Below are 10,039 nucleotides of genomic sequence, written 5' to 3' on the forward strand. Positions count from 1 at the left end.
CACTTCACTATGTTAAACATTGATTAAAGACGCAGACGTCGATTTCACCAAACTCTTCCTAACTTTAGGATTAATATTAGGACTTAGGATGGGTTCAGTTCCGTATCCGAAGATGTTAGGACGCAGTGAACCTATCCTAAATTAGGAATAATCCTAGTGTTTCGAAATCGACTGCTGCAATGACGTTATGTGCTACACATCTATACAAGGGAAACAAATAAAATGTTTAAAAAAAACTGAACAGTACGCTCTATCGTCAGTGCTTTTAACGGGCGGTTCGTAAAAGCTTTTCTCGCACTGGCAATGAAGTCGTTAGCTTGCCCTATCTGGTATGGATTACATTAAGCATGATTATAATTAGTCGATAATCGACCTAAGGTTCGCTGTTCTTTTTCCAAGGCATGCATGCCCACAGGAAGCTCAAAACACTGGTCAGACCCATTATGAGAAGCAGAGTTAGGAGTCAATGCGAGCGCCAGGCGCAAAGCCATTACGGCGTGAGGAAGCCAGGGCCCTTGATTTGTTTATTTTAATTCTATAATGCATGCTGTCTGTGGTGCAATATTACGTTATTCCTTTAATACCTTTTTGAGCAAAACATTGTTTGAATTAAACGTGTCACAATCTTAAAGCGTGTTTAAATGCATTCGTCATAATGCGTTTATTCTTGCGTATCCATTGGGTTTAGTTTTTATTGTGCGTAACAGACTCAACGTTTGACTGTGCTCGCGCGTATTCGAACAAAATGTTCGAATACTTTCTGGACCATTTAGTTCAACGTAATACAACACGTGAAAGAAACACTCGCTCGCGCGGCAGATACCATTGTTCGTACACGCGCGCGACGTACACTTTGCTCAGTCTATTGTCACGTAATCAAGAGTTATGACAATGGTCTCTCTAGAAACGTATAATAATGTTGTTTTATTTATTTATATGAGAGCGAAACAAAGAGCCATTACGCTCATAAACATTTAAAGTGTTGCATCATGGTGACTTAGTTTCACTCGCTGGCTTTAAGGTCGATCAATTATGGAAGCTGTTGAGTGCTTTTCACAAAAAGTATGAGGAGAAAAAACCTTCCAAGGTAGGGTGTTAAATTATTAAATACTGAACATTTTAATGACCAATACTTAGGCCTGTTGGTTAAAGTAAACTATGTTGAGAAAGGAATCTCTCCGAAGTATGGCTTTCTCCTGAAGATGACTCGGGGCAAACTGATCGAAACGTTCACGTTGGCGCAAATGTGGATTGATGTTTTCATCCCACTTCTTAAACTGGAATGTCTTCATTGTCTAATTCTCACCTTGTCTAGATTCTGAACACTGAACAGGCTTTGACAAGAATTATCACAGCTGTAGATGTAGGCCTAACCCACAGAATTCTTTCCAGAACTAAAACTACTCAAAAAAAAATTCACATGGCGTTGCCACATACCTCTCTTTTAGTTATATACTTCCATCATTCAAAGTTGTAAAACCTACTTAGCTTTAGTTTTTAAAAAATTAACGCAAAAACATTTGTATGTGAGAAACAAACAAGAATTTTTTCTCATACTTCCCGAGGGTCGACTTGAATCAAATTTTACAATTATTATTTTTCTCGTAGAATTACGTTGACAAAAACAATATATATATTATATACCCTATACCTTTAGGTCAACAAAATACAAGTATCTCCATAAATACAATACAAGGACGCCAAAACATACCTGATTATAACCAGCACACTCCGGTAGAGATGACAAGCTAGGTGTTAGGAGAGAAATCATAAACACTCGGGGCATGGGAGGAGTTTCAACTCGTATTCACCGACCAATCCCGTCCACTGTTAGCCCAGCGGACGATCCCATTGGTTACATCTCGTCTTGCATCCTGAAGAGGGACTACAGGCGCTGTAAGAAATTCGTCAAGAAAGGCACGTGGATGAAGGTGGGTGAACATAGGTGGTAGGATGGGCTTCAATAGGTGGGGTTTGGCTTATAGGAGGCGACTGAGCTTCAATGTGGGAGGGGCCTGTTGGGTTTCAAGAGGTGGGCTGGGCTACAATAGGTGGGATGGGCTTCGGGCTTCAATAGGTGGGCGAGGAGCTGGGTTTCAACATGTGGGAGGGGCTTGGCTTCAATAGGTGGGAGATGAAAATTTTGATGCACACCTAATCTTTTCTTGTTGATTTAACTATATTTGTATTATATATTAGAAATGTCGTGGTGGGTGGGTTAAGCTATTTGAAAAGTTGGTAAATAAATCATGCTCAGCCATGGTCATATTTATTTGATTTCTTAATATTGGTACATTTTTTGTCAGGTTGTGCAGCAGCAGATAGAGCGCGGCCGCAACGGTGAGACCGGGGACCTTCGGATCATGGACCTGCCATTGCACCTGATGTTTGCAGTCAGTCAAAACGGATTGCATGACCGCTCATTTCTCAGGTCAATAACAACACCACTTCAAAGTAATTGCATCCAAACTAACTTACTTTGTTTGTCACCGACATTTCTGGTTTAATATCAAACAAACATAAGTCAATAAATATAACAAGTTAGTACAATGTCAAATCTACAATATTATGTGACTGGTATCCTATTTGTTTTTGCTTAGCAGAATACTGTTAAGTATCATTTTCTGCTTAAGCGGCTCAATGAAATCAAGCCCTCGATAGGATTCAAACCGACAACCCCTGCAATGCTTGCGCACTCACTTTTTTCACCTCCATTTTTTCCGACCCAATTTGAGGGTTGATCCCCCCCCCCCTGGATTTGTAAAGCACAATGTGCAAAGAAAAACTACATTGATAAACTTTATCCCAAATCATAAATTAAGTTACCAAGAAACAATATTGAAATGAATAACAGTAACATGATGACTGCTTACCCATAACAGTTTATATGTATTTTAGGGGGGAAAAAAACTATAGAAAAGGCCAAGGATCTAACATATGACTTGTTGGACCCCAACTTTTTCCAATCTAGGTTTTTGAGGCTTCTTCTGGACTATGGTTATGACCCGGATGTCATGGATGAAAAGGGAGCAGTGGCTTTACATGCCGCCCTCATGAGAGTGAACTTCTTCAGTGTCTTGGTCTCAGCAAGGTTACTTAGATGCAGAGAGGCCTATACTACAAAGTAAGTTCAATCATAAAACACATAAAAAGCAAACTACGTGGCTAAGCACAACATTTTGCTAAACAAAAACAAAAAATTTTACCAGCCAACAACTGTAACTCATGTAGCCTTGTCCAATACAAGGCTCTCTACGCAAGCACCTGCTCTGAATTCATGAACAGCATAGATACTTTACCCACGGAACATAACAGTACTTGATACCGTGGGGTCGAAGCATGGCTTTTCGAGGTATCAACGAGGTTACAAAACAGCCATGCTTCGACCTCAGAGCGGGCTGGTGCTTGCGTAGAAAGCCTTGGACAAGGCTATAACTCATGCAGTAAAGTTAATAACAAGAAGTTCCCTTAATCCACTAAGCCAAAGTAGTTGTTCGGGCCGATTTCCTACCTTCCGCCCAGGGCCCAATTTCATTGAGCTGCTTATGCAGAAAATACTGCTGAACAATTTTCTACTAAGCAGAAAGAACAGGATACCAGTAAAAAATTGTACTTGCCACATGGTAGTTTGGCTGGTAATATGGTTAGCATAATTTTGTTAAGCTTAACTACTTTTATGCCGAAGCAGCTTTGTGAAACTGGGCCCAGATAGTAAGTAGTTTATAATAATCAGGACAATTCTTTTCTAAGTAGTCTCCCGAATACCAAAATCTACTTCGCGTCAGTAGAATAGCAAGACAAGTTCTCAAAAGAACATAACCTACCGAGCAAGTTGATATGGTGTTACCACAAACCAAATATTCATTGATACCTCACCATGCAATGCCTCAACTAAGGTTTTTCAGAAATATTTTAATAATGAAAATTACAAGGAATCAATTAGTATTCACAATCTCTTCCCAATGTTGACTGTTTGCTGTCTTAGATTTGTATTGGCATTGTGCCAATCTGGTGCTAACGTAAACCGCCACGAGAAGCGAGCAAACCGAACCCCTCTCCACTACGCCGCTAGGTGTAACCTCAACACCTGTGTTGAAATATTACTGGAGTACGGAGCCTTAATCGAAGCTCAAGATATAGAAGAGAAGACGGCATTAAGCGTGGCAGCTGAATCAGCGGCAGTGGAGTCAGTGAGGTGTCTCCTTGAGAACCAGGCCAGGGTCAATGTGCGCAGTCAGCGTGGACAGACGCCGTTACACCGCGCAGTCAACGGTTTACCGACGTCGCGTGCTGAGAGGTGTGTCCAGATGCTCCTAGCAGCGGGCGCCGACCCCAACGTTAAGGATATCAACGGGAATACACCGTTACATCTTGCAGCTCGTGGGCGGGCTGAGGGCTCCATCGTGCATCAGCTTCTACTCTATGAAGCCGATCCATCCATCCTCAACACAATGCACCACTCAGTCTTGTACGAGTACCTGATTGCATTCAGTATCCCAGACACTCTTGAAATCCATCCTCTGACCATGGAACTCCTCGAATCCTATCCAGGGTTCCAGGCCTTGATGGAATGCACCCCTCGGTCACCCCGAATGATCAGAGACATCAGTGGCCAGACCCTCTCCATCCTCAACACGGAAGCTTTGAAACCCCTCCGTGAACAGTTCGAGGTTGATGACACACCGCAGTCTCTACAGTACATGTGCCGTCAGGTTATCCGACTTGCTGTTGGAGTTGCACCCATGGTTTATTTCCCACACATGGTGAAGGTCATAGGTCTTCCACCTCTTTTGGAGCCGTACGTATGCGGTGACAGCTATCGCAATGCAATGAAGGCCCCTGGACTGATTTTACGAGCTAAAAACTAAAATAGTTAAGTCAAGTAATGGGTATTTTTCTGCTAAAGTTTGTTCTAAATATCGTCAGAAGTCATTAACAAATCATCAAGATTACATGTACATCAACAACCTGGATTGCCATGGAGCAAGGGGTCACATCCAACTTTATTCCTCATTCTGTCACCTCACATTGAGGTAATACATCTTTCTCAGTTCATTTCAACTGTTTCAATGATGAGTTTTCCAAAATCTGGACACGATGACAGTTGTTTGAGTTCCTTTATCATAATAAATCTAAATGAAATCTTTCCAAACTACTGTCAACTTTCTTGAAGGAGAGTCTTCAGGGAGACATTTGACTCCATGACATAATCAACGGGCAATTTACCTCTTTTGTCCTTTAACGTGACAAGTGTTCTGTCTGCTGCCACCAAGAGCTTACAAATTTCCATATGGCCTCTCTCAGCACTCTAAGAAAGATTAGAAATGACACAAAAAGTAAATTCTTAGTCATGTTTATCATTTAGGGTTGAAGATTATAGCAAAAATAAACCAACTGTGCCAAAGTTGTTAATGTTTACACACCCAATCTGCTTGCTGCAAAATTCTGCAATGAAAATCACCCTTTTCCACATACAGGGTAAGCATAGAGTTTCTGTAACAGCCATGTAAGTGAAGAACTGATTGTTCTGCTTTCAAAAGCACTTATTAAGCACTATTTTTTAATTAAATTCAAAAACCGTAATGCAAACTCATTTTCAGAATCAAATGTTAACTTCACTTGCCTTGTGAAGAGGTGATTTGGCATCCTCATCACACAGAAGGGGTGATGCCTTTGCTTTCAATAGCAGCTTCACAATATCTGTGTGCCCGCTGTAGGCTGCTCTATGTAGCGGTGTTACGCCCCCTGATCGTGTTGTACAATTTGGATTAGCTCGATTTTGAAGAAGCACACTGACGACTTCTACATGGCCATTTCTGCTAGAATAATGCTGTAAAAGTAAAACAAGAACACTTCATTAAACCTTCTCATGTAAGCTCTTTAACATCATCCACATAACACATTCTATCCAAACACAAAATTTACGCTTTCAAAACCCAACAAACTGAATAAAAAAACTAACTGCACAGACATGCTGTTACAAAAATGGGACCCTACTATAAAATTGAAGTCACTCATCAGCTCAGAGCAGAAAAGACCTAGAAAGACCCAGTCGAATGAGAACAGAATTTTAAACAGATTTTTTTTTTTTTTCTCAGCAAAACAAAATTGCTAAGCAGTATTTATGAAATTGGGCCCAGCGACCAATGTCAAATGCCTGTAAGCCTGGTTACCAACCAAAACACAACACAGTAATCATTGCTGGGACTGATACCTCCGTCATTCCTTGCGTAGCAAAGACATTTGCTAAGCAGAATTTTCTGCTAAACAGCTTTAAGGAATTGGGCCCAGGAGTAATGGTCAACTACTTACTAGGGCCGTGTAGCCAGCATTGTCGACTGTATCAGGATCACCTCCCCCTTCAATAAACTTGATAACTTTTGCTGTTTCCCCGTTTAGTGCAGCTGACCAGACACCTCGCTCAAAGGCAAGCTCATCCAGAGTTTGCGTGACGGACGATGACTGGGAGTGGTCACAACAGTGGTGGTCATCTTTGGGTGTGGTCATAATGCTTCAATCTAAAAGTGTTATAATAAGTTCATTTAGAAATGGTACAAAAAATCTTCTAAACAAGCTGAGAGTAAAACATAACCAAAAATGTAAGTATCACACACAAAATTGAGTATTTTTTGGAAAAGTTTCTATATCACGCCAACACTTTTTCGTTCAGTATGAAATAATATAGTATCTTCTAATTTACGTCAACGAGATATCCACTGTTGGGAAAATGAGTGAAAAAGTGGTGGCAGAAGGTAAAGTGATCCTAACTTTTACATGTATGATGTAGTTGTGATGATCGGAACTAAAACCTGAATAATATGTTGTAAAGAGTATACCTAATTAAAATACTTACTACAGGGCGCAACGCTACCCTGCGTACTACTGTACATTATCTAATATCTAATAAACAGGTTTAACAACTCCGTCTGTGGTGAGCGAATAAGCATCACCACGTCTCAACTTTATCAAACAAAATTTTTGACAAAACAAATTTCTTACCATCAAATTCAAATTCAAAATTTGTCATTATCGGTCGTATCGTACCGACGACACATTTCGAGAAAAAAAATAAAAAGAAGTGCTGCACAAACCAAGGAAACAAGTCTAACGACCTCCCCAAAATCTTAATTTAATAGTTTAATACGACAATATTAATCTACTCACCAAAAGCATCAATTCCACAACACAGTCACAGTACCTCAATGCTTAAGAGCTGACCGAAGGGCACGCACAAACAGGCACAATTTTACAAAACTTGCGCCTCCATGTGCGTCGCCATCTTGTTTTGACAGAATATAAGAGGGCGCCCTCTGACTGGAGCGCCTGCGTGCAGATATTATGCAGCCACGCCCATCTCGATTATTTTGCACAATAGAAAGTCCAGCTCAACAACTTTCTGTTTCACCCGTGAAAACGAAAACTTTATCATTCTAAAGTGTAGCCAAATCATTTCCATTCTTGTTTCCGATAGATTTTCAAACCAATCCCTGTGAAAACTTCATGCAAACTTGTCATGTTTTTATAGTGAAAACAACACCATATCTCTTTTTGGGTGGGGTGGGTGTACGTGGCTGGGGGTGGGGGGGGGGGATTGGGGGGGGGGGGGAATTGGGGAGGGTTAAAACAACCAATACAACAGAAACACATTATGAATACACTTGTGTAGTATCATCTTTATTCTACATCCAGGTTAATTTCGCAAACATAATGCAGTAAATTAAACAAAGACTCTTTTTGCCATTTTTCGGCACTTCGGCAGAAGTGTTGAAACTACCCAAAAATATTCAACTTTGTTTCTTCTTAAAAAAAACTGTTACAAGGTTTTTTTATCCAGCCATATTTCATGAAGAGCACCCTCAGCGGTCAGTCTGTCACTTGGCCTGAGCTGCAGTAGAGCACTCGTGTAATCTCTACAGTGTCTACTGATTTGTTTGATGGGTCTCGGCCACCGTAAAGAAGAATTCATTCTCGCTCGTATCCTCCCAACGTCATCGCATCCAAACGGAAGATAACCAGACACCATGAAAAATAACATCACACCAGCTGACCATACATCAGCAGGTTTGAAATCATAAACAACCCTATCGAGGACCTCCGGTGCGGCGTAGGAAGGAGAGCCGTAAAATCGCTCGCTGGGCCCGTGGGGTTGATCACTCTGACGCGGTGGTATCAAATCCTCCTCGTGCTCTTTTACGATGACAGCACAACCCATATCACAGATCTTTACAATCTCCTCATTGCCAGTCACAAGAATATTATCACACTTGATATCTCTGTGGACAATATTTCTGCTGTGCATGTACGCAACCCCATCTAAAATCTGAGCGAAGAACTTTCGCGCCAATTTTTCAGACAGTCGTCTTCGCAGGTGGACGAACTTTCTCAAATCGCCATTTTGTGCTCTCTCCATAGTGATCCACGCAAAGTCTCCGTCCAGAAAATGATCGTACACATCGATGATGTTTGCGTGATCCAGTTCGGAGAGAATAGCGAACTCTCGCGACACGTTGGCGATCGTGACGTCATTATCTCGCGATATTGGGATGATTTTGGCGGCAACGTGACGTTGCTGTCGTCTGCAGTATGCTAGTCTGACGGTCGAGAAGCGGCCGCGTCCAAGTACCTTGCTGTGGTCTACATCGTAGTCATCGCTTGTTGGTGTATGTCCCATCCTGTATAATGAGTCTAAGCAGATATTAATTATTTAAAATTTAAAAGAAGTGAATAATGGAAATAAGTTCCTTCTGTCTCCATCAAAAGTTGACAAAGGCCCATTTAGGGTGCGTTCGTTTAGCTTCCCTGGGTTGACCCCGGTGTGTGGTGGTTTTTTTCACCAGGACGAACGTGGGTAATTATCTGCACACGTTCGCCTGGAAAAAACCCCACCACACACCGGGGACGACCCAGGGAAGCTAAACGAACGCACCCAGTATGAGTATAGGTTTGAAACTTTGCATGATGGGAGTTTTTAAGTAGCATCATGTGTACATCGCTTTTGACCAGTGATTGTTCTGATACGAACCGGTATTAGTTGAAAACTCAACGTTATGGTATGGTCTTCTTCAGGAGAAGGCCCAATACTAACAACGTTATACTATCATGTATCCCAACAAAAGTATTTCGATCTTACCTTTTGGGTCAAAATTTAACCAACGATATCAGTATAATCGTAATACAATGAACCATAATGCCTCTTCATCCCGTAAACGTATCCCGTATTATTGTCATTAATCCGTTTAAAGTAGAAAATCAGATTAAGTAGCCATTAAAAGATTAAGTTGAAATAAATCCACACACATATAGAGTGGGAACCTTGTACCAGAAGGTACGCCCCCATTAAAGAAAAAACATGTAAAACCTCGACACCAAATCTGATAATAATAGGATTTTTGATGTGCTTTATCAAGACGCATGGGAAATACTTCCTCAATCTGCCACCATACACGTAGTGATCATCAAGAGTTTAAAAGAATAGATTAAGGGCAAAAAGGCCTTTTCACGCCCCACACCCACCCCACCTAAGCAAATACTTTAAACAATTTGCTGATGTGAAGAAAACTGAAAGTAACAACATCGACAATTTATTAATTATGATTAAAAACAGCATAATGACGGCCAAATTTCTTACTAAACAACATTCTGCTAAGCAGAATTGAGCAAGATACCAGTCACAAGTTGTACATGATTGTGACGTTACTTTGGCAGGAAACCCAGTTCTTGTTAGCATAATTGTTGTGCTTAGCTACTTTTCGTTTGTTTGACGTTGAGGAGCAGCTCTATGCAATTGAGTTTTAATTTTGGTCAGAATATTTTATTGTTTAACATTTTTCTAAATTCAAGCAAACACGTAGTATTACTTACGCGAATCATCAGTCTTGATGTTACACGTAGAATTTCCTCAACACCACACCACAGAAGAAGTAATGGATCAGCGTGGAATATCCTCTAAAAAACACTTTCTGTAAAGTCGCGTTCGAGGTCGAGTACGAAAGCGCGTCCATACACGCGCGTATGTTTGTCCCTTTTGTTTTCTCGGTGG

General features: G+C 41.0%; 3 protein-coding genes across 4 annotated transcripts; 1 reads left to right on the plus strand and 2 right to left on the minus strand.

The window, feature by feature from the left end:
- Positions 1–936: 936 nt before the first annotated feature.
- On the plus strand, positions 937–5,126 carry LOC139944899 (uncharacterized). The gene is made up of 5 exons (XM_071942065.1): positions 937–1,087; positions 1,658–1,931; positions 2,307–2,431; positions 2,972–3,124; positions 3,986–5,126. Exons 2-5 carry the CDS (start codon positions 1,785–1,787, stop codon positions 4,866–4,868), a joined length of 1,308 nt encoding a protein of 435 aa, XP_071798166.1. The 5' UTR covers positions 937–1,087; positions 1,658–1,784; the 3' UTR covers positions 4,869–5,126.
- Positions 5,127–5,144: 18 nt separating this feature from the next.
- On the minus strand, positions 5,145–7,302 carry LOC139944900 (uncharacterized). The gene is made up of 4 exons (XM_071942067.1): positions 7,165–7,302; positions 6,313–6,518; positions 5,624–5,830; positions 5,145–5,308 (listed from the first exon to the last, which is right to left on the minus strand). Exons 2-4 carry the CDS (start codon positions 6,505–6,507, stop codon positions 5,159–5,161), a joined length of 552 nt encoding a protein of 183 aa, XP_071798168.1. The 5' UTR covers positions 6,508–6,518; positions 7,165–7,302; the 3' UTR covers positions 5,145–5,158.
- Positions 7,303–7,678: 376 nt separating this feature from the next.
- LOC139945096 (testis-specific serine/threonine-protein kinase 3-like) lies at positions 7,679–10,002 on the minus strand. 2 transcript variants are annotated; one of them, XM_071942358.1, is made up of 2 exons: positions 9,862–10,002; positions 7,679–8,672 (listed from the first exon to the last, which is right to left on the minus strand). In XM_071942358.1, the coding sequence occupies exon 2, from the start codon at positions 8,669–8,671 to the stop codon at positions 7,814–7,816; it is 858 nt and encodes a 285-aa protein (XP_071798459.1). In that variant the 5' UTR covers position 8,672; positions 9,862–10,002; the 3' UTR covers positions 7,679–7,813. The 2 variants fall into 2 exon arrangements, with proteins under 2 accessions (XP_071798459.1, XP_071798460.1); XM_071942359.1 differs by having other exon boundaries at positions 7,679–8,685; positions 9,862–9,971.
- Between the last annotated feature and the right edge of the window lie 37 nt (positions 10,003–10,039).

This window comes from Asterias amurensis, chromosome 12 (assembly GCF_032118995.1).
Source record: "Asterias amurensis chromosome 12, ASM3211899v1".
NCBI lineage: Eukaryota > Metazoa > Echinodermata > Asteroidea > Forcipulatida > Asteriidae > Asterias > Asterias amurensis.

Coding starts and splice junctions, on each gene's coding strand:
- LOC139944899 (XM_071942065.1), top strand. CDS start 1,785: ATGGGAGGAGTTTCAACTCGTATTCACCGACCAATCCCGTCCACTGTT. Junction 1,932..2,306: donor AGAAAGGCACGTGGATGAAG/GTGGGTGAACAT, acceptor ATTTTTTGTCAG/GTTGTGCAGCAGCAGATAGA. Junction 3,125..3,985: donor AGAGAGGCCTATACTACAAA/GTAAGTTCAATC, acceptor TTGCTGTCTTAG/ATTTGTATTGGCATTGTGCC.
- LOC139944900 (XM_071942067.1), bottom strand. CDS start 6,507: ATGACCACACCCAAAGATGACCACCACTGTTGTGACCACTCCCAGTCA. Junction 5,831..6,312: donor ATGCTGGCTACACGGCCCTA/GTAAGTAGTTGA, acceptor TTACTTTTACAG/CATTATTCTAGCAGAAATGG. Junction 5,309..5,623: donor CCAAATCACCTCTTCACAAG/GCAAGTGAAGTT, acceptor AATCTTTCTTAG/AGTGCTGAGAGAGGCCATAT.
- LOC139945096 (XM_071942358.1), bottom strand. CDS start 8,671: ATGGGACATACACCAACAAGCGATGACTACGATGTAGACCACAGCAAG.